Source organism: Thermobia domestica, chromosome 8 (assembly GCF_964235325.1).
Source record: "Thermobia domestica chromosome 8, izTheDome1.hap1.1, whole genome shotgun sequence".
In the NCBI taxonomy this organism is placed as follows: Eukaryota; Metazoa; Arthropoda; class Insecta; order Zygentoma; family Lepismatidae; genus Thermobia; species Thermobia domestica.
The window spans coordinates 62544097-62569339 of NC_137461.1; the positions used below are offsets into that span (position 1 = coordinate 62544097).

General features: G+C 35.2%; 1 protein-coding gene across 2 annotated transcripts; it reads right to left on the reverse strand.

The window, feature by feature from the left end:
* Positions 1–23580, reverse strand: LOC145692946 (uncharacterized). Of its 2 annotated transcripts, none has more exons than XM_081768537.1 (3): positions 22991–23580; positions 9046–9189; positions 1–1630 (listed from the first exon to the last, which is right to left on the reverse strand). In XM_081768537.1, the coding sequence occupies exons 2-3, from the start codon at positions 9097–9099 to the stop codon at positions 122–124; spliced, it is 1563 nt and encodes a 520-aa protein (XP_081624663.1). In that variant the 5' UTR covers positions 9100–9189; positions 22991–23580; the 3' UTR covers positions 1–121. The 2 variants fall into 2 exon arrangements, with proteins under 2 accessions (XP_081624663.1, XP_081624662.1); XM_081768536.1 differs by having other exon boundaries at positions 22795–23580.
* Positions 23581–25243: the final 1663 nt, after the last annotated feature.

Here is a 25243-nt window from a genome sequence, read left to right on the forward strand (position 1 = left end):
CACAGGTGATATTAATTTTTATTGGTCTTCAGTAAGTTCTTGTTATTTACATTGTTATAAAATAAAAATATAATTTACAATAAATAGGTAATTAAAGCTAGTTTTTAACTCTATTTTAATATTACTGAGGTAATAATGATAAGGTCATAGATGTCCCTGATTGAAGACTTGAAAAAGTAGGTAATGAGACATTTTCAGGCTGTTGCACTCTGTGTATTTCATTCTGATGATTCATGAACATTAGTGAATCATTGTTAAAATGGTCAAAAAGTTCAGACTGGTTTTTCTCGAGAGATTTCGTATTTTCTGTTACAAAAGGAGGCACTACCGGATTGTGATCTGTATATGAATGGTTTATAGCAACAAACTGATCTGTATCTGTTGGCTCTTTCTCCACTTCAGGGGTGAGAAGCACTGAGTCAATAGATAAAGTACCACCGTTCATTTCGCTGCACGGTACAACTGGATGCTGTGTTTGAAGTATAGTTTCTAGGAATTTCGAGTTTCTATTTAAGGCATCTGGAGGCACATAGTTGGCGTTTATACTATTTGTGGACGCTGGGTTCTGTGTTAAAAGACCTACATCATAGTCACCAGTTGGTTTCATCATCAAACTTGATGATACATGTCCTTTTGGAACAGAATTTATGTTTGAGTCTTTATATTTCGCCGACGTTGCGTCTAGTGTCATCTGTGACTTCCCATTACCTAATGTGCACATTGTATTTGTTTCTGAAAACGCGTGTTTCTTTCGGTGACGATTGAAATTGCCACTTTGAGAAAAGGTGCGACCACACGTAAGACATTTGTAAGGTCTATTCCCTGTGTGAAGGCGGTAGTGACGTTGCAATTTATATTTAGTAGCAAAGTGCTTGCCACATCGATCGCATGTGTATTTCACATCAGTGTCTTCCGATATACTTCCGTGCGTTAAACATGCACCTGCAGATTTCTGGCACTCGATGCAGTCACTGTACTTTTGTGGCGCATGAACATTCAACATATGAGATTTCAATGATACCTTCATTCGAAACGCCTGCCCACATTTCTCACACGCGTACGGGTGTACACCTACGTGGCTAAAAATGTGGAGTTTTAGACTGGATTTCTGGTTAAATCCAACGCCACATACTTCGCACAAAAACGGTTTCGCGCCTGTATGAATAATTTGGTGACGCAATACATGGCACCGTGATCGGAACGTTTTGGAACATATATCACAAGCGAAACTTTTCTTGATCTTTAGTCCGCCTGTATTTTTCGATTTTGTTTGTGGTGGTTTCTGTTTTGCGGAATTGGACAACTGACACACTTCGCAATACACTGAGCTCACTTCGTTTGTTTTTCTCACGAATTCCGAAAGTTCTTTTTTAGTTCCACACATTGCACAAACACAAAGAATTGTACCAATACCATGTGTTACCATATGCAACGTTGTATGCTCTACAGCTTCCATAAAAGACTGGCATAACATGCACTGAACTTTGAGATCAGGAGTAATGGTAACGGTTGGGGAATCCTTCTCTACATTTGCAATTTCACATCCCAAAGTCTTTTTAACTCTAAGAATCGGTTCTGAAGGAAAAACTGAAGATATGTCAATAGTTGAAGCACCCTTATCACTCAAGGCCTAGAATGGAGAGAAAAGAAGTGAAATAAGATATATTGTTACATAACAATGACTGTGTATTGCACATTTTATTAAAATGAAAGTTTCTCACCGGTGATATGAATCAGTAATGAATATATATTTCACGAACTTCTACTATCTTCGTGAAAAGATAATAAAAACCGGTGTGAATGAATTCATATTTCCCATTCAAACTTGTTCGCTCATAATGAAAAACTGAATCTTGAGTTACATTTTGAACTTGATGGACAGCCCACTATACCTGTTCATGACGAAGGTATCACTGGCTCTTGAGATATACGACAAATCCATTACAGAGGTGTATCACGGTTTGAATAACTTTCTGTTTCTAAACTACTAAATAGTGATGTTCTGCAACATAGTCAACAAACTTTGGGGATAAATATTTTCACGTTATTTTGGGAATTTTTTTCTTATATACAAATAACAATCTTATATAAAAAACTACATAGATGTTAGCGTGCTTTCCAGCACCGAGACTACGTGAGACATGGACCTACAGCTATATTTTTTTCTTTTTCTCTCATGCATTATGTGGTGAACTCGTACAGAATCTTCATCAATAAATTTATATATTGGAGAAAACTAATAGGAACTAGTAGGGATTTTATTTCTATTTCCAGCCTATGCCACATTGTATATATATTTTGTTACTCCCCCCAAATATATATATACACACCCACAGGCATTGTGGCCTTGACTCCTGCTGTTTCTGTTATCTTTACGTTGCTTACTCACGGACTCTGTTGTGATGTGTTGAGGCATTTTAATTAGTACAATTCACAGCGTATTATATGCTATGTCTTGCATTCTTTGTTTCGCTGAATTCTGATGCGCATTTCCCGAGTTTCATTTTTAGATACACATCTTTCATTTATTATAGCAATTTGCAATTGGTAGGGACTCACATTATGACACTTTGTGTGTTCTTACATGGCTTAGCAATTTTATGTTGTTTTTTCTTTCTTTTTCCATTTTTCTGTTATTTGTTTTACAATTCAAACTCTGCTAGTAGGTATATATTTATTTTGTTGGCTTTATTTTTTTCTGGAAGAACACTGACATCCATGTAGCAACAATCGTTGGGTTCTCCATATGTTTTACTTGAGGTTATTTCTGATGTAGTGATACGAAATCGTTGACAATTCCGGAATCTCGGAATTCTCTCGTGATTAGAACTGCATTTGCAGTTCGCTTACAGAATAGGACGATTTTTCGAACTCTGTCTTCTTCTTCCAGTATGGCGGATGATACAGCTAACACCAACACAAATAATGCCAACGGTAGCAACGGACATCTTGTTGGTCTAAAACAACAGAGAAACGCTGTAAACCTCCGATCACCATTTCCTATAACACATTGTACTATTTTTCTACGTTTCACGCCAAAATTTATAAAATTTATGATTTTTTCAGGAAAGCGAACTGTAACGCAGCTCTAATCACACGAGAATTACGGGTAATTATCTACGACTTTGTATCACAACATCGGAAATATCTTCAAGTAAAACCTTTAGAAAATCCAACGATGTTTTGTTACGACATACGTGTCGAAATTCAAAAACATGCCTACTTGTGTTTTGTATGCGTAATACGTCAATGCCCTTCCACATAAAAAGAAAAAAAAAATCCAACAAAACAAACATATACCTACTAGCGGTGTCATTAACGATGTGAATTGTAAAACAAACAACATAAAAATTGAAAATAACCATGTAAGAACGTACATATATATATATATATATATATATATTTTTAAATGGGTCCCTATTAATAGTAGACTGATATAATACATGAAATATAAATATTTGTGTATCTAAAAATGAAACTTGAAATATGCGCATCAGAATTCAGTGAAACAAAGAATACAAGAGATAGCATTCAATACGCTTTGTATTGTAGGAATTAAACTGTCTCACAACGTGGTCAATAAGATAGCAACGCGTGGATAAAAGAAACAACCTTATATCAGGTCAGCAGAAAACGCGAACGAGAGAGCTGTGTAGCAGTAAGATTTAAATAAATTTCTCTTGATAGGGGGATTCTAAACAAGTCCGCCACTTAATGCATTGGAGGAGGGGGGAAGGAGAAAAACATAGCCATTACATAATTAGAGAAAGTGGCTGAAGCGGAAAGGGTTTGGGATCGAGCCTCCTTCACAGAAAATAAAAACAACACAACGAGGCCTACACCACGCACGACACAACTAGGCCCACACCACGAATTTTGTAGATGGTGGGGTAACGTAATTATGGACGTAGGAGAATTGGTGAGGATTTCGGGATAGTACCCCTTTCATAAAATGCAAAAAACGATGCAACTACACCATGACTTTACTAGATGGTGTAAAATTCCACCACGTAATCGGAGCTTCCGTTTTGTGTGAAGGATTAATCCCGAATGTAATTTCCGATTATTATATAATGTCATACGGGTTATGTTGGAATAACCGGAATTGCATCCAACTTGCAAAATAAACTATGGGAAAAACTAGGAGATAGTAATCAGAAAACACATGTTTAGAAGTATACATATCCAATACAGGCTTGATAATTACTTAACTCAAGCTACTCCAAAAGCAGTGTGTAAGATCCACGTCGAGTCTTTGGAATAATTCGGACAGATAGATAGATATTAATTAACAAACCCGGTATCAATTAATATATCGATTTTTTGGCGAACGAAATCAGCAATCTAGGAGCAGGTAAAGATAAGCAACACAAACAACGGTCATAGCAGTAACTTTGGCATGTAAGGAGCTGAAGTTGACGCAAATATTCCACACTTAAAGTCCTGGGTTCATGACTCGAGAAAATTAGTACACACTGAAACATTTAGTGAAGTTGTCTTCTTGGAGTCGAGAACTTAGCTTCGGTTTCGAGGGGTTTCGACGTGAATCCCTGACTTCATCTCTCGCGTCAAATTAATCTTTCTTTGATTTGTTCAGAGTCTGGATACGGTGACTAAAACAAAGATCGAACTAGTGTCATCCTAAGTGAAGATACATCTTTTAACTGAGAGAAAAACTCATTCCGACGTCAAAATCATATCCCTACAAAAACTGAATGAGAACCATAGTCCTGTGTCTGAAACACACTCACGTATCGGTTCAGTCACTCGCGCTGTACAGTAGAGTGCAAATTAATCCGAACAAGATACATACTTTTCTACCTATGTAGGTGTTAAATAATCCTAAAAAATCTTGCATTCTGAAGCTTTAGATACTTAAAAAAAAAAAAAAAAAAACAATAAGTACACATTTTCTCTCGATAATTCCCTGTTCTATGAACAACAAATCATTCTCTCTCAATAGTGTTTTGTTATGATTGACAGACGAAGAGTCAGTTGTGTTGCAGGTAATGTGCCAAGCTGAAGGTTAGTTCTTTGTGTAAGTGGTTCTCATTTCAACTCTACCCAAATGGATACAACTCCACGCAAACGGTGGAAAATGCTTACCTTATCAAAGATATTTCAACGACATAGAGAAAATTGCTAAAGAATGTGGTGCCGTATGGAGTTCAAATAATTCATTTCTGAAACAATATCGAGTCACTGGACCCATCAAGCGTCAATGAAAGGGAAGATGCGGTCGTAAACGGATGACTTCGTTGAAGGATTACCGAATCCTTATTAAAAAGCAAACAGAACCTCTGTCTGATTGTCAATGATTTAACACTTGATTCAGTGTCCTATGGACTGGACGTCTACGTTACACTAGTGCGTCGCAGACTGCTTAAATCAGGACGAAAATCTCGTAGCCATTGAATAAACAGCTGCTTACAAAACGAATGTGTAAAAAACGTAATGTGAGCTAAACTTCATTGGAACTGGATCCGTGTATGTCTGGAAGACAGTTCTTTTTTTCATGGCCGAATGCCATTTTGAAGTGCATGGTCACAAGGATTTGTCGTTCGTAAAAGAAAATGTGAAAAACTTTCACCAACACACCTGTACAACAAACTTAAACCCACCCACCTCTCACCCGAAAATAATGTTCTAGGGTTGTTTCATATCTGAAGTTCCTGGATCAATACTTCAGGTTAAGGGGATGATGAACAGTGAGAAATATATTGAAATACTGCGACGAAATTCTTACCTCATCTCAAGGAATCTTTTCATCCTGGTGATGGTGTTTCCCAACAGGATCTAGCAAGTTGTCATACATTTTCAAAAGTCAATGAGTTCTTTGAACAGAATATTTATGACTGATTTTTTTAAGCGAATTTTTCTGCCAAAGAAAAAGATCTTTGCGCCTTTGTTCATGTATGGTACCATGACAAAGAAAATAAAAAGATTTGTGCAAATTTAGTGCAACCCACGCCTAACCGTGTCACAGAAGTCCTTATAAACAAGGGAAGTAATATAAAGTACTAAAGGTATTTCTAAATACATGTATAGTTGTGTATATTGCAGCAATTGCATTAAATAACAAAATCTGTATTCTGTTCAGATTAATTTGCACGCTACTGTACAAGTTGTGTTATGTGGAGAGGGCGAAAATCCTGTCTTAATTTCATTACATTTAAAAATTAACTCCTTGTATTCTCTTCGTTATTTTAGCATCCACGCAAATCAATTCTGCATAATCAATGTTCACATCAATTTCAATCGCGTACTTTGGTGGAATCTTCGTTTTAGCTAGAGGTTGTTGATTCCGTTGCTGAAAGATTGGAATATAGCATATCAAGGAAATGCCTATTCGGTTCCTTTTTCTGCCTAAGAAACGATTTGTTAACAATTAAAATAACGATCAAGTAAAACCGATGTTGAGAATAATGTGAACTACTTGAATACAGAGTTTGCTGAGTTAAATAATTACCTCTGCCTTTTATTATTATTATTATTATTATTATTTCTTTCCTGGAAACTGTTATTCTGCAAAAGAGAAACGGAAATGCTACAAATATAAAAATTGTCTGGAGCGGAGAATGCCACATCCGTTGTTAGTCCTTGGATGTTCTTTTAATTTTCTGTTTTAATAAAATGTCCAAATACGTACATATATACAAGATTATGCTGTAACTATCTGCTAAATATTAACTAATAATTACCTATTATGTGCCCTGAGAATTCTAACTGGATGATTATATTCTTAATATGATTTCAGCAGTCAATCCTGTTGCCTTCAAGGGCCAAGATTGTAAATGCCATTGACTTTGTTTTAACTGGTAATGCCAAGCTGAGAGTTAATAGTGCAGTGATCATCTTACATTAAAAATATTGAATTCACGTGGTCAATCGTATTTTTAACTTGTGTGTATACGTTTCAAGTATAGCTTGTAGTTATTTGCAGTATGACTCCATTAAGGATTTTCTTTTTGGTTGCTTTGAGAACTAACATTACCGGTAACATTGTCGTATCTTAGAAAAAATATTATTATACTAACACCCAACACAACCCTAAAATAGTTTAAAAGAACCCAATTGGAGAGTTAATATATATATATATATATATATATATATATATATATATATCACTATCACCATGATTTATTGCTTCCTACAAGGGTATTAAGTCTTTGGTTCAAACTCAGAGCTGAAGAACCAGTTTCTTGGAATGTACACCCAAAATCTTGAGCCGTTGAAACGCATTAACAAGTTAAATATATGAATGCTTACGTGAGTTCAATACTTTTAATATACAATATACATTCTATAAGATCATTAAGTAGTATCTTTCATTCATGTATAAAAATGAAAGTCATTATGTTTGTAGCTTCGTACATCTTGCACCACCCGACCGATCTCTATCAAATTTTCAATATAGATAAGGTTCGGGAGTGGAATATATTTTATCATTTCACTTTGACGGTGCAACTTAGGGAGAGGGAGAAAGGAGGGAGATAGTCGAAAATAATCGATATTAGTGTCGCAATCGAATTTTTCGAAATTGCTGAACAGTGACACTTCCGATGCAGTTTAAATCCAAATTCAGCCCCGCAACTTAGAGGAAGGGGAGATCGAAAATGACCATTATCAGAGAGCGCCTCAGTAACAGTAAGAAAGTGACTGACTAACGGAACATATTAATTTTTCCTATTTTAACCAAGCGAAGCGGGTAATTGGCGCTAGTAGTTTTATTTCTGAAACAGAAAGCTTAATATATCCCAAATATTAAGTAGTACGTTCGAGGATCATGGTCCTCATCTTCAGCTTACTTGAAAAAGGTTATGAAGGTAAAAACATGTAGGAAGACGAAAAGGATTAACCATAGTGATGATGATGATGATAATAATAATAATAATAATAATAATAATAATAATAATAATAATAATAATAAATGTTCCAAGTGCATATATATACTTCACGTCGAAACCTAAATTAAAGGACATAAACCATCGTAATCGTAACACATTACGAAGTTAGTCACTGTTGTCATTTCTCTTCCTTTCCAATTGGTGGCAGTATAAAGTAAAATGATTACTCCCAATCGGGTTTATTTCACCTTTGTTACGATTAAGAGAAGAATTTAATTTATGAGCGTGAAAACACTTCTTAATATTGCGTTCAGCTGTTATACTTGTCTGTAAGAACTTATAGGTCATTAGGTACAACGGAAGCATAAAGAGTAGTGGTAATATTGTTATAATTTATACCTAGCTTTATGCACAGAACAATTGTTATGCTTCTTTAATGTAATCACTGCTCATCTCTTATCACCTTCTGTCACACATGTGAAACACGTTGTACACGGTCAGCGCATCCATCTTTGTCGTTGTCCCGCAAAGATCGCCAAAGGACACGGATGGGCTTCTTTCGTGTCGTAGTGCTTCCCGTAAACCAATTCTGTCGTGATTCCTTCATTTCAGTAAAGAGGTCGTCATGAAGTCCTTGAAAACACTGTTGCACACTCTGCAACATTGGTAATCTTGATCCACGCACATTGTTCACCTTTCCGAAACATATTGATATGGGACTTCCACTTTCCTTCTTACGGTACTGATGCTTTTGATTGAGTAACACACAAGTTACCACTCGCCACTCTTCATCGCCTCACATTTCCTTATCAGTTATGAACTCCTGTAGTGCTGAGATAGACACTGTCCTCTGAGGTGAAAACAGTCTTGTCACTATTTTTATCCAATCTATGCAATTTAAAATGTTATTGTGGATCTGATTTTATTTATTTATTTTTGGTATAAAAAAAAAAAAAAAACTAAGTCATATAACATGTAAAAAAATATCTGTGAAACCGAAGCTCTTCATTTAGTGTACATATGATCATTGAAAGCAACATGGTTGGTTGCGGAAATCATTCCAGGAAAGTAATCTTGCAATTAGTATTCCCACGGCACAGACAAGGCGAGTGTCAGTTATTCTAAACAAAATGTCCAAGATTATATCAGTATTAAAAGAACTAAATAATAGTCAACGCACACACGTTCCTTCACTTACCTGATCATACAAAAAGCTTTCTTCAGTTAGTTTTCTTTGAACGTCTTGCACCATGATACAAAATTCACTGAAACTATTGACTACTGTTTCACAATCGTTACATACAAATTTCGGAAGACCATCTCCTGCTGTTATGTGTATTACCTACAACAGAGGAAAAAAATGTCGAAATTACATCTTCACTGCTTGCACATGATTAAAAAAAAAGAAAAATTAAACTAAAACGCACCAAAATACTGCATTTCTCGCTGCCCTCTTGTGCCCTTTATACATCTCAATGTGGTATTTACTTGTAAGCTTTAATGATTTTTCTTTGTTCTGATGGTAGTCACCACTAATATTCGAAAGTTTATGTCGATAGTAGGTTTACTTGTTCCTTGGAAAATTTTGGGTCGGAATGGGTTTTTGTTATTTCATTTCAATCGAAATATCTATCTCAAGGGAACAGAAAGGGGGTTCAAATATACCTTTCACATATTCTGCAAAAAACCTATTTTTCCCGTGCTAAGACGGACATTTGGGCTAGTTATTAATAAACAAGAAAAAGATGAAAAACATTTAAAAAGAAACTACTCCTGATTAGAAACACTTTATTACTACAATATTTCACATATTGTAGCATTATCTTTTAATAGTTGTGATGAAGGAGGGTATAAAAAATTGCATTCAGTTTATAAATAAAACAGTTTAAAAAGGCTATACACTGCGCAATGCAAAATTTTTGCAGCATGCATAAAGGTAGCATATTCTACGCTGCATATTATACTTTGGATGTTCACTGATTAAAATGCTGAAAAAGAAAAATTAAGATTACCATACACTACTTTCTTTTCATCCAATCATTTTTAATTGCATTTACACGATCACATTGACCGCGCCCGGTCTTATTTTATACGTACTTGTTGGCATTAGCGGCATCTATGGCTTGAGGCTCGTCATATACGAAGGATGACGTCCCTCGGCGAGACCACAATCTGGAGAATGCAAAAGAAAGGAATAAGAAAGGAAGGAAGTGGCCTGGGTATGTTATGTACAATCCAGGAATTTGCCTGGTGTGAATGAGAAAAACCTAAAATGCTATTACACTCTGTAGACGGAGTGACTCCACCGGGAATCAAACCCGGAACCTCTCACATCAAAGGCGAAACCATTAGCAACTACGCTACGCCGGGCCACTGTAACGTACCCTTTTACCGGTACTTTACATTGTTATTATTTTACCGGTATTTTACATTGTTATTTGTTGTGCTGTTGTTTTGTTAAATGGTCCCCATTTGGTATAGTCATGCCATTAGCTCGTATACATGTTTTATTTGTTTTACGTGTTAGCTATTAACGTTAGTTGTTCAAATGTTTCTTACTGTTAATACAAGTCACCGGATGGTGAGGTTATTCTATGACTGTCCACTATATTTACGTATAACTAATATCAATTACAAATGATTTAATAATATATCGGATTCTTCTAAATTTCCTAGGTAGATTCTATTAACACTGCAATAGTAAAATGCTTATTTACATAACACTCACCCATGACGTAACATAATTAGTCGTGTCGATCATCGGTCCTTTGCATTCAATTGTTTTATGCGTGTAGCATGCTGTGTAGCATGCTGGGAAACAGGGCCAAGATGGCGATAATCGGGTGAGAAGATATGAAAATGAACTGAATGCCGATTGGTGTTCTTCAAGTGAATGGACAGACACGACTAGGTGAGAGTTATCAATATTCTGTTTTTAGTTTGATGGATTATGTGTCTCATTAAATATATTATATATATTAATACTTCACTAAGTTCTTAAATTTCAGGGAAGTAATAACATTAAAATATTAAGCTTTACAATATAAAAAAATATGGTGTAGTTGAGCTATGTAGTCGCCAGGTATTGCATGATGCTCAGCCATTTTTACCGTGCTACAAAATAGGCGACCCCCTTCGGTCATCCATGATAATTTGAAATTTAAATACGTAAAACGTACTTTTAGGACTCAACCTCATCAAAATTTGTGTTTTGATCCAACCTAGAGATAATTGGAATAAAAGAATTGGATGCCGAAGGCTAAATTAATCTTTAACAATTTCGGTAAACGGTCGCCTGATGAAACCGCCTATGAATGCTGAAATTAGTAGGTGTCGGGTGGTTTAAAGTTGGATATATAATCATCATTTCTTCGAAGTGTGCAGTTTCGATGCTGTAACGAAAAGGCAGAATCCGGAGGAGTGAGGAGGATACAACCAACGTGTAATAAGGTAAAAACTTTCCTTACTTATTTATCCTGAACCGAGAACCATTCAGATTGATGACAGCAAGGGTACCAGTGGTGATATAAAACCTAAACTATTTGCAACTTAATGACAGTTTGTGAAATTTTTATTCGGTACATCAATAGTACGACAAACATGTGTAAATAAAATCTCGTGTTGTGCCACGCATTTAACAGGATTATCGTAATACTTCCATTAATATAATTATTAAGACTAATATCATTATTAAATTTTTAGTATGCATTCGGTAAAATAAACTTAGCTTTCGGTACAGATTTCGAACGTGATGTCCTTATGTAGTTTCAAGGTTAGGTTAGTTATGCTCGACTTGTCGTTTCTTTCTTCCTTTTACTTAAATATATTGATCCATAGAATAAAATGTCATGTTCACAGTATAATCAGGAAAGTGCTAAATATTGATGTATTTTTTTTTTTCATATTCATTTGTATATAGATCATCTTCATTCATATTGAGAGTCAATGTAGGTTTTGTTATGTTAGAAAATGTGACCCAATGTCATAGAAACAAATTTAAGATATGCTACGAATATATGTTATGAAATGATTCCTAAGGAGGAATAATAATTGTAATAATAATGTAGTATATAGAAGTGGAGATGACATAAATGGGCACATATGCAGTACGTAACAGAAGTGCATGGAACATAATACTTCATTTTTTTTTCTTTCTTATTTATTTATTCCTGACATTTTCCTGAATCTTGAATAAAAATAAATGGATCAATGAATAGTTGGAATTAATAGGATTGTTCCATTGGAGTGTAATACTCTATGTTAGCCTACCAATGAAACTACTAACGATGTATCATCTATATGTTATATTTTTTTTTCCTCTTTTCTTTCTTCTTTGTACTGGCAAGCTATGAATATGTAAATCACGTGCAATTGTAATAATGTTGATTGGAAGTTATGTATTGACCGAATGTGAAAACTAAAGGAGGCAAGCTTAATTTTGAAACAATAGTTCGAAATTTATAACCGTCTTCTTAAGCTGTAATTTCAAATTTTTTTTTTCTTTATTTCAATAAATGATAACTTGAACTTTAATGTATGATTCCATTTCAGTAAGTCATATTAAATACCTAGATTATAGGATAATAGTAACATAAAGTGCCAGTTGATGTCGAACATGTGCTAGATGGCACAATCGCTAAGATCTCATTGACGGACTACCACTTGACAAGAACCTGCTATTGCGTTAGAAATTCCGTTGCGTATGTAAATTAGAAATCAATCCTAGTTCGTTGCTTTAACAGAAAGTAAGAAATTACAAATTCGCTATACTCATCATAAATTCTATTTGTGTTAAATATTTTTTTTGTATGACGTGAAATTGAACGTATCAAAATTGGCGACCTTTAGCCAAGGATATTAATTAACCTTGCTATAATATATGAAGCTGAAGCGTTTAAAAATGGGCAACTTCAGCTTCAGGATTATTACTATTATTTGTTTTTAAATGTCTAGTAGGTAGAACCAAAATGAGATTTTAGAATAATTAATGGAAGTATTGGGATAAGACTGAGAGATGCGTGGCTCAACTAATATATATGTGAAATGAGTGAAACGGATATAATGCATGAGACTGAAGAGTATAGTTGTTGTAACGGTGCTAATATTGATGAGAACGCTATTGCAATTTGCTGTGAGAGTTGCGACAAATGGTACCATATGAACTGTTTAAACATTCCTGAACCGGAACAAGAAGTGCTAAAGCGGTCAGAGGAAAAATGGTTCTGTGCCAGCTGTGTAGTTGAACAGCATGTAGACTCGGGTGCTGAGAAAGTGAGTCGTGCTCGAAATCCAAAGAAAGTGGTTCCGGAAATAGAAATCGGGGGAGGTCCATTGTTAGAGAAATTGATGGACATAATTAAAGATTTAAAGTCTGAGGTTTCTGCTGTAAGAGTAGAGCTTACTAATCAGATGACTGTTAATAAAGATGAGTTGAAGTTAGAAATGAAAGCTGAACTAACTAAGATGAGCAATGAGATTGTAGCATTAAAAGAGTCTTTTGCAAATGTAAAAGGGGAACTAAACGTTGAAGTATCTAAATTACGAAATGAAATAGACGAAACTAAACAGAATTTAGGTCAATCTGTAGAAAATGTACGGGAAAATTGCATGGCTGAAATTTACAATGTGAATCAGGGTGTGAATAATGTTAAATTAGATTTAGATAAGATCACTAGAAATTTTACTGAATTCACTGAGAAAGTAGATTGTAAGTTAGAAACTACTGTAAAGGATGTGTCAATGTTGAGGAACGAATTCGGAAATCTAACCTCTAAATTTGAAACTGAGCTAAAGAATGTGAAAGAACGACAAGTTAATGACTATAGGAAATGTCGGGACGTAAATGAACAAACCGTAAATATGATTAAGATATTGGAGCGTGATGTAGTGGATGCATATCGTCAGAACCGGGAAAGATGTGAACGGAACACTGAGAATTTGAGAAAGGTACTCGAATCGGGTGAAAGAAATACAAAGAGTGAAAATTCTCCTCGTGAAGGGAATTTAGTTGAAAGTGATAGAAGTTATCAGGATGGTAGGGAACCTTCAGTTCCAAATCTCGAGAGAATTCGATTTGAAGAAATTATAAATACGACTGAGGTATCCTCCTCATCTGACGTGGAAGCGGTTGGGGATGAATCCGCTTGTAAACATAAAAAAATGAAAGAAAAGAGAAAAAGGAAGGAATCGCGGTGTGAGTCGCGTACGAAACAAGGTAATCCGTTAGATTTAATTGTTAATGACCAGGAAATCGTGGAAACATCAAACTTAGACCGTGAAAATAGACACTGGGACAAAAGTCCTTCGTATAAAAGGGGTGCAGGAACCTATCTGAAGGAACTGCATCACTTCCCAAAATTTGATGGACAGCTGACCCAGGGAGCGGCGAAAATATTTTTAGATGACTTGTTACAGACCATGAACATGTATGTTCTTACCGACAAGGATCGATTATATATATTAGGACGAGTTTTGGAGAAGTCTGCCAAGATATGGTATAGAAGTGTTGCTTCACAAATAAGAACTTTTGATGATTTTATAAAATTGTTCAAGATACAATACATATCGGAGCGAATGGAGAGGGCGCAGAAACGTCACCTCTATTCACTGCGATATGATAGATCAAAACATTCTTCGCTGCTTGGGTTTGTCCGTCATATTGTGGAAAAGTATAATTCGATAGTGACTTCTCCATCAGATCAGGAGTTGAAGGATTTGATTTTGGACTGTCTTCCTGGGGAGGAATCTAAAATCTTGAAGTTAGGTTCAGTTAGTACAGTCCAAGATCTAATCTTAAGAATTGCAGAATTGGAATGTGGCCCGAATACTATTCCAGAAAGTCATGGGGGTACGAAATTCCAAAATAGAAAACCACAAATTCGGAAAGCATTTCTCTCGACAACTCATTCCGATAAAATAGATAATGCGGTGCAAACGGAACCAGTGAACAAAGAAGCGTTAGGTAAAGATAATAATTTTGATAATATCAAACCTCGAAAATTTAATCGATCAAATTGGAAGAAATCTAAAAATCTAAAATCCGTCTGGGAAAATCGAAACATAACTAGACCTATGCCACCATTCCCCATGATGTATGGACAAGTACCGGTATCATATGCGGTACCAGGAATGTATACTTTTAATAGTATAAAACCACCGGTTGGTCAATTTCTGTCTGGTCCAATGGTGACATCTCCATTTTCTTCGAACATGCCTATAGTGACTACGGTCACATCTGCACTGAATCCGCCGTATTCTTCAGTTGCAGCGGAGTCAGTTAGTAACAACAACAACAATCATGTTTCCCAGTTTGTTAGTAATCCTGTTATTAATCAGGAAAACATATTGAGCAGTCGTCATTAAGGGGAGACGATGGCTGCTCGACTGAACTTCTCTCCCCAAAAGAACATTTTGAAATCAGGAATGAAGTAGTTCCAAAACAAAGTGAGCTTGTATCACCCTCTTTGAAGTTATTAACACACTTCGTTTTAAAAGAAGAAGAGGAAGGAAATATAGCTAATCAAAATTTTGAGATATATCCTTCCCCTTCTCTAGATTGTAAAGTAGGGGAAACACAAATAAAATGTATCCTGGATACAGGAGCTGAGTTAAACCTTTTAAATTATAACATTTGGCAAACCTTACAAAATTCTTTTCGGTCAGCTAAACTCAAACCTGTACCCAGTGTACATTTAAATGCATTCGCGGGAAAAGATAGCTTCCCAGTGAAAGGATTGTTGGAACTAACGTTAAATATACAAGATAATCTCTTTGATGTTCCTGTTTTCGTGGTAAAAGACATGAAAGCTGGTTTGTTATTGGGGTCACCTTTCTTTGCGAAGTTCCAGGTCACTTTAGATAGTAGAAATAGACAATTAGTGTTGAAAAATAATTATCAAGAGGAAGTGACTTTGGACCTTTCGTATCCGAATATATTGCTAATTCATGTAGAAAATGCTAAATCGTTGACTGAATTAAATCATAATCTTTCCCCTTCTGAGGAACATAAACATGACTATGGTGAAATTTCAAAAACAGAAATCATAGAATATGTAAAGAATCGTGTTGATTTAGATACAAATACTAAAATGAAACTAAAAGATTTGTTATTGAAATACAACCATTTATTTTGCGAATACCCCAAGCCGATAAATTGTGAGCCTTATAAGATCGAGCTTAAAGACCAAGAACCTGTCGTGGGAAAAATATATCCCATTCCTCAAGCCATGCAGAAGGAATTTGAGGAAGAGCTTAACAAATGGATAAGGTTGGGGATAGCTAAGGAACAACCGAGTAGCTATAGGAACCCCATCCACTGCGTGCGAAAGGCTTCAGGGGGTGTTAGGCCAGTGATTGACCTCAGATCCCTGAATTCAAAAGTCATAAGCCCTAAAATTCAAGTCGAACCAATTAATGAAATACTTTCTCGAATATCGGGTGCGAAAATCTTCAGTTCGATGGATGCCACCATGGGTTACTATGGTGTTCGGCTTCATCCTGACTCCTTTTCATGCACTAGTTTTATTTATCTAGGACGACAGTATGTTTTATGTGTCTTACCAATGGGACTCAAGTCTAGTCCTAGCATATTTCAAAATGTTATGAACTCATATTTCGGTTTAAACACTAGAAAGTTTGTGGTAGTCTATTTGGACGATTTGTTATGTTTTAGTTCGAACTTAACTGAGCATTTTGAACATTTGGAAACCCTTTTCAAAATTTTAGAATTTGGAAATTTTGCCTTAAATTTTAAAAAGTGTCAATTTGTAAAAACTGAAATCTCGTTTCTTGGACATGTAGTGAATGGAAAGGAATTGAAGCCGAACCCTAAACAGAATGAAGCCATTAAGTGTTTTCCAGTTCCTAAAAACAAAAAGAAGTTAAGATCCTTTTTAGGAATCCTGTCATGGAGGAGAAAGTTTATTCCTCAATTCGCTGCGTTAACGGCTCCATTCTTTGATCTTTTGAAGAAAGACAGGAAATACTGTTTTACGGAGGAATTAATGAGTAAATTTCAACAATTAAGAGAGTTGCTAAGTGAACCTCCTGCACTTAGTCAACCGAATTTCGACAAACCATTTCATCTATTTTCAGATGCTTCGTTAGAAAATTTGGCGGGTTATTTGGCTCAATATGACGATGATGGAGAACTTTTGGTCATCGAATACGCGAGTCGAAAATTAAAGCTTCATGAAGTGTCTTACTCGATTTTTCAATTAGAGTTACTAGCTGTTTTGTTCCTATGTGAACATTTTTCGTATTATATATTAGGCAGGAAGGTGACGGTTCACTGTGACAATAGTGCAGTGACCTATGCTTTCACTTTGCAAAACCTTGATCCTAGAACGACCAAAATTTTGTTGAAACTCCAAAGGTTTGATCTCCGATTTGAGCATATCAAGGGAGTGGATAATAAAATTGCAGATATATTGAGTAGGAATTCTCCTGAACTCCCTGCCAAGTCGGAGGACTATCACGTAAATTTCATTAATTACAATGATAATACCTTGTTTGATGCAAACGAGTTGGCTCGAATGCAAGCATCGGACAAGTACTGTGGTGAGTTGAGAGCTAAAATGAATTCGGAATCTGCGAACTCTAGAATCAAGGTTATAAATAATCTACTTTATATCCAAAATTCAAAAACTAAGAATTGGCTGCTGGTGATTCCACAATCTCTGATTGAAAGAACAGTAAAACATATTCATGACACAGGACATTTTGGTGTTGCTAAATGCATGAAATTAGTGCAAGAGCTATTCTTTTGGAAAGGTCAAAAGCGAACGTTTCGGCAACATATAAACAATTGTGAATCGTGTGCGCGAACGAAATTTTCGAACAGAGCTATCTTTCGCGAAGATTTGCATATTGAGGCAGATAAACCACATAGCAAGGTGTGTGTTGATCTTGTGGGTAAGCTCCCATGCAGCTATGGATATTATTATGTACTGTCGATTGTTGATGTTTACTCCAGATTCCTTTGTTACCTACCTTTAAGAACAGCAACAACAGCTGAAATTATTCGGACTTTAGAGAAAGACTACTTTTATCTCTGTCCATACCCAAATTATATCGTCTCTGATCAGGGCCCACAGTTTGTTTCTCAGAGGTGGAAGGATTTCTGTAAGGAACATCAGATACAGCATATTCTGATTTCTCCTTATAACGCACGAGCGAATGGAATTTTGGAGAGATCCCATCGTGATTTGAATAGGATCATCAGATTGCTATGTAGTAATAACCATACCAAATGGAAAAATGTCTTGAAGGTCGCACAAGACCTGTTAAACTACTCCTACAATAGTTCCATCAATTGCACACCTGCAGAAGTTTTCATTTCTTTTTCGGCTGCAGATAGGTTTCGGGAGAAATTTCCTTGGCCTCCTGAACTTCAAAATGTGGAAAATTCAAAGAGGTTGATACAAGTACAACCTCGTTTGTTGTCAAAGAGGAAGAGGAAATTGAAAAAGAATGTAGTTGAAATTAAAGAAGGGAATCTAGTCATGGTGAAAACTCATTTTCTTTCGGACGCTTTCAAAAAGGTCACGCACAAATATTTTCCTGTGTTTACAGGGCCTTATTTTGTGTCGAAGGTTCAACATAATTCTGTATTTTTAAAGGATTTAAAGGGGAGAGAAGTGCCAGTCCAAAATTTAATGAATGTTAAATTGTTTAATTGTTCAGAAGAGAAGCGAATTGAGTTATTAAAAGATTTCGAACAACTTTAACTTAAAAAAAAAAAAAAAATTTTTTTTTTCGAGGTCGCTGGGAAAAATGTAACGTACCCTTTTACCGGTACTTTACATTGTTATTATTTTACCGGTATTTTACATTGTTATTTGTTGTGCTGTTGTTTTGTTAAATGGTCCCCATTTGGTATAGTCATGCCATTAGCTCGTATACATGTTTTATTTGTTTTACGTGTTAGCTATTAACGTTAGTTGTTCAAATGTTTCTTACTGTTAATACAAGTCATCGGATGGTGAGGTTATTCTATGACTGTCCACTATATTTACGTATAACTAATATCAATTACAAATGATTTAATAATATATCGGATTCTTCTAAATTTCCTAGGTAGATTCTATTAACACTGCAATAGTAAAATGCTTATTTACATAACACTCACCCATGACGTAACATAATTAGTCGTGTCGATCATCGGTCCTTTGCATTCAATTGTTTTATGCGTGTAGCATGCTGTGTAGCATGCTGGGAAACAGGGCCAAGATGGCGATAATCGGGTGAGAAGATATGAAAATGAACTGAATGCCGATTGGTGTTCTTCAAGTGAATGGACAGACACGACTAGGTGAGAGTTATCAATATTCTGTTTTTAGTTTGATGGATTATGTGTCTCATTAAATATATTATATATATTAATACTTCACTAAGTTCTTAAATTTCAGGGAAGTAATAACATTAAAATATTAAGCTTTACAATATAAAAAAATATGGTGTAGTTGAGCTATGTAGTCGCCAGGTATTGCATGATGCTCAGCCATTTTTACCGTGCTACAAAATAGGCGACCCCCTTCGGTCATCCATGATAATTTGAAATTTAAATACGTAAAACGTACTTTTAGGACTCAACCTCATCAAAATTTGTGTTTTGATCCAACCTAGAGATAATTGGAATAAAAGAATTGGATGCCGAAGGCTAAATTAATCTTTAACAATTTCGGTAAACGGTCGCCTGATGAAACCGCCTATGAATGCTGAAATTAGTAGGTGTCGGGTGGTTTAAAGTTGGATATATAATCATCATTTCTTCGAAGTGTGCAGTTTCGATGCTGTAACGAAAAGGCAGAATCCGGAGGAGTGAGGAGGATACAACCAACGTGTAATAAGGTAAAAACTTTCCTTACTTATTTATCCTGAACCGAGAACCATTCAGATTGATGACAGCAAGGGTACCAGTGGTGATATAAAACCTAAACTATTTGCAACTTAATGACAGTTTGTGAAATTTTTATTCGGTACATCAATAGTACGACAAACATGTGTAAATAAAATCTCGTGTTGTGCCACGCATTTAACAGGATTATCGTAATACTTCCATTAATATAATTATTAAGACTAATATCATTATTAAATTTTTAGTATGCATTCGGTAAAATAAACTTAGCTTTCGGTACAGATTTCGAACGTGATGTCCTTATGTAGTTTCAAGGTTAGGTTAGTTATGCTCGACTTGTCGTTTCTTTCTTCCTTTTACTTAAATATATTGATCCATAGAATAAAATGTCATGTTCACAGTATAATCAGGAAAGTGCTAAATATTGATGTATTTTTTTTTTTTTCATATTCATTTGTATATAGATCATCTTCATTCATATTGAGAGTCAATGTAGGTTTTGTTATGTTAGAAAATGTGACCCAATGTCATAGAAACAAATTTAAGATATGCTACGAATATATGTTATGAAATGATTCCTAAGGAGGAATAATAATTGTAATAATAATGTAGTATATAGAAGTGGAGATGACATAAATGGGCACATATGCAGTACGTAACAGAAGTGCATGGAACATAATACTTCATTTTTTTTTTCTTTCTTATTTATTTATTCCTGACATTTTCCTGAATCTTGAATAAAAATAAATGGATCAATGAATAGTTGGAATTAATAGGATTGTTCCATTGGAGTGTAATACTCTATGTTAGCCTACCAATGAAACTACTAACGATGTATCATCTATATGTTATATTTTTTTTTCCTCTTTTCTTTCTTCTTTGTACTGGCAAGCTATGAATATGTAAATCACGTGCAATTGTAATAATGTTGATTGGAAGTTATGTATTGACCGAATGTGAAAACTAAAGGAGGCAAGCTTAATTTTGAAACAATAGTTCGAAATTTATAACCGTCTTCTTAAGCTGTAATTTCAAATTTTTTTTTTCTTTATTTCAATAAATGATAACTTGAACTTTAATGTATGATTCCATTTCAGTAAGTCATATTAAATACCTAGATTATAGGATAATAGTAACATAAAGTGCCAGTTGATGTCGAACATGTGCTAGATGGCACAATCGCTAAGATCTCATTGACGGACTACCACTTGACAAGAACCTGCTATTGCGTTAGAAATTCCGTTGCGTATGTAAATTAGAAATCAATCCTAGTTCGTTGCTTTAACAGAAAGTAAGAAATTACAAATTCGCTATACTCATCATAAATTCTATTTGTGTTAAATATTTTTTTTGTATGACGTGAAATTGAACGTATCACCACCATAGGAGTTGGGTGAACACTATTGTAGTGTACTGAGTAACTGTCACGTGTGGGAAACACATTGCAGAAAGCCATATAAATATCGGGAAATTCCTGATTTTGCTTTTACTCTAACACAACTCAATGTAGAAATCTAAAAGAGCCGTAGATTACCAATCAAGAAAAAGAACACTATTTAAATTTTATTCCGTCTCTTTAATCACGTACAAGTGATTTAAACATAAAGAAATTGATTTGTATTTGATAATCAACTAAAATGATTTTTTTAAAAGTAACCTGTAGAGATTACCTACAATAGGTACGTACGTGTTTATCGCACTTCTACACGCATAAGCATTTGCTCCCTACGGCGGCTTGTCCCCAACTTTGTCCTGCCCTAAACCGGAACAGATACAATGGTAGCATTTACTGCCCACCTAGCACAGCCTGGTATATTTTTCTCAGAAGTAATAGTTTTAACGGCATAAATCTACACACAGTTGGCAACCATACACCAAGAAAATAAGAATCTAGAATTGAACGAAAACCAAATATTAAATACCGGAAAGTAGGTCTCGAAGTGTGACAAATACGTATATCTGCGGGGAAGGAAAGGTGAATTTTTTATTTGTCACGTAACTTATGCAACAAAAGAAATGTAATGTGGTGTTTTCAAGTGTTAGAAGCTGAGTGTTGTTGGTACTATTTTGAGTGGAAGCATAGTGACGTCAGATATTATAGTGTAATGAGGAAATAATTCCTAGCATTCAAAGATGATAATTACGTGTCTGATGTGACATTTTGATTGTCAGTTTCATAACAGCCTATGTTGAAGGAAACATTATTACGTTATGTGGAGCGACACAGATTATTAAAATTGAGCAGAATTGTGGCAAATGTAAGAAGACACTGAACATAAAGAAATGAAAGAAGAGCTACGTTTTTAAATGTGAACATCATGTTGGTGACGTGATATGTCATTGATAGAAGTCGGTAGAGAAATGTACTTTTTTTGCCCATTCAAAGTTGTCATTAGAGAAGGCGCCTATCACAGTGTTTTTAGTGGCAGAAACCAAAACCAGCGATAGAACTGTATCTTCTGATGGCACTCCTCAGGTCTATCTTCCACAAAAAGACTATACAAAGTACAAGGACACTAAAGAAATATGAGTTTTACTGTTATATATATATATATATATATATATATATATATATATATATATATATATATATATATATATATATATATATATATATATATATATATATATTTATTTAAAAAATCGGATTAACTTGCTCAGATGGCGGCCCCGAAGTACGAAAGTTATGGGAAAATGAACAGTCACACGAAATGTCAGAATGAGGATAAGAAAAAACGTAAAGGATGACATTTAGAATCTCTCCCAAACTCGTTTCATGGCTCTAGAACTGAGTGTTTTTTTTAAATCTAAATTTTGATAAAAGCAGAAAACAACGAGCACTGCGGGGCTTCTAACCCCCTTTGCTTGCTGTCGTTTGCTCAGCTATATTTCGTAAAGTAACACTGAAGACCTCATATATGCAAAATTGAACTGAATGGTTATCATTAAAGAAAAAAACAAACAAGTATAATACAACGTTGAAAAGAGGCTCATGTGGGTCTTATCCTGAGCCACCATCTGCGGCAGTTTAGCCAAAATACTCCTATATTGTTAATTTGTACGCTTAGATTTACATTATGAAGAACTTACATCTTTAGAAAGGTGATTGTGTATTTTGCCAAGCAATCCACCACTGTAAACATTCACACCACCAGATTTCTCTTGTCCACACAGCCTGCATAAATTTGCTGGAAAATCTTTTCTTATCATTATAATCAATTACAATACTTCACTTGTGACATTGCAATTAATGCGCTATTAATTCTACTAATAAAACGAAGTATACCAGTCAAATCAAATTTTTCTTCTTCTTGCAGCCCTTGGAGGAAGGTGAAATTTAATTTACAAGCGCAGACCACAGTCCAAAACGATGAAAATCCTACGTATTTGCTAATATAAATTTATGCCCTTAGTAGATTTGTTATTGTCTTGTCTTGTCGTAGACCATTATCGGTCAAATAGGTAGATGCACCGGCTCACTAGTCATATGTGCTACTAATGCAAAAATGGTCAAATGTGTACCTCAAACAGAGGATTTATGATTCAAAAGCAAAATAGAATAAAATACAGGACACAATCGGGAAAAGGACACAAGTCGGTAAAAAGTCAATATCACGAAAAGTCAAAGTCAAAGTCGGGAAGGAGTTCAGACAGGGAAAGAGGGCGAAAAGCCAAGGTGAAAAGGGCAAAAAAGTAGAGGAAAGTGGGAAGTATAAAATGAAAATAGAAAAGAGAAAGAGTGTAAAAAAGAAGGGAATGTATGTACGTGTAAATGGAACAGAAAGTGTAAGTGTAGTGTAGGTGTATAGGAGATCCCACTCAACTCTCTTCCTCACAGAGTATCACCACACACGAGGCACACCGTAACGGTCATCGTTGAACCGATTATGTTATTCTCTTGTCAAATGGAACGAGGGTTGCTAGCGAACAATCAACATTTAGTACTAGATTAAAGTGGAAAATCACTAAAAATCACTAAATGTTAACATCATATATATATACAGGGTGGTCCAAAAGTAGGTATACAAAACCATATTGATCAGCTCATGGCATTTTATATAATTTCATATTGTTATCCATCAGATAGACAGTTTCTATATTATTTATTCTTAATGTCTTTTTACTTATGCATTAAGCTCTGAACAGCCGGAGCAAATAAACCCATAAACTAGAATTTTATATAGATCAATACAGGGGTATATAGCTACTTTTGGGCCACTCATATACATATGGAGAGGAAGAGAATCTGAATTAACTTTATCAAACTACAATGGCTAGATACTATTCCTACTCCCTAGTGTCCCGTAAAATTTCTGGTATCCAGAACAGGACAGTGGGGGAGGGGGTCGGAAAAATTTCGGGCGAATAATTCAGTGGCGGCTCTCGAGAGAAGTCACATTGGTAACAATTATAATTTTATTGCTACAAGCTAAGAAAAGAAAGCTTATCCCATACACTAATTCCATATAATGTATATAAGAATAAATATATTATGTATTTCTTCCCTTAGCTTAGCGATATCGTAAAACTCTTGTAATTTATAGAAAGAAAGTAAAAATAAATAAGAACGAGTTAAAGGAAATAATCGGAGAAAAACTAAACTATTCCAAATTAATTTTCATTGTATAGAAACAATTACTTATCTTACTTCATTAAATCGGCCTTCAACATTAGCCGGAAAACAGGCATGCAGACGGAGCATAAGATTGAAAAAAATTCAACGAAACTGCAAACCTAAGATAGAAACGCATTGAAGAGACCGTTCTCATCGCCAGAAAATCAATTTGCTGAGATATGGACGCTTCATCGCTCGAAGAACGCCATACGAAACTACAAATAAGACCAACGATTTGTAACATTAATCTTTCTGCCTCCAAAAGTCTGTCGCGCAAGATCTCCGTGTGCGAGCTCATCCTATTTTGTTTAACTTAATCATCGAAAGACAAATTTAATATGAGGAAGAAGACATCCAATACGTAAAAAGACTGTTTTACAATTCTTTGGATACTTCAGAGTATTTAGAAGATACCCTCGACATCCGCCTAAAAAGAGGGAAGTCACCGGAAAACATCGCCCTCACAGAAGAGAAGGGAAACGACGATTGCTAGCTGCCTATGATGCTGGGACACCCCACTCCTCATTGATCACCGCTCAGGATTGAACTTCTAGCAATTTTGATGTCCAATGAATTAGAGGACTTTCCATTCATCTTTATGGACTAAACAAGTGCCACCGAACAACTTCTACAAACTGTGTAGTAGTGAAGTGTTTGTGTGAGTGTTGGTGCCGATTACGATGAACTGGAATGGAAAACTTTAAGTCCGTAAGTAGTAAGCATTCATTGACATAAATCTGAATCTATTGCAGTTTCTTTACAAATGCCTATAACTCTGCTCTCCCGTCTGAATGTCTGTTTTGAGGCTAAGTGTTGTTTTCAGTCGAACACTAACCAAAATTTTTCCTAGAAACTAAATTCCAAATTAGATTCATTTTAGAGAACAAAGGTACTCGGATTGAGCCTCACACACTACCTTTGCTA

What these genes read in the sequence shown, in the direction of transcription:
- LOC145692946 (XM_081768536.1), bottom strand. Translation starts at nt 22,914, where the DNA reads ATGATAAGAAAAGATTTTCCAGCAAATTTATGCAGGCTGTGTGGACAA. An exon ending in ACAATCACCTTTCTAAAGAT is followed by an intron (nt 9,190 to 22,794) that starts GTAAGTTCTTCA and finishes CCTCTGTTGTAG; the next exon opens with GTAATACACATAACAGCAGG. An exon ending in AAAGCTTTTTGTATGATCAG is followed by an intron (nt 1,631 to 9,045) that starts GTAAGTGAAGGA and finishes TCTCCATTCTAG; the next exon opens with GCCTTGAGTGATAAGGGTGC.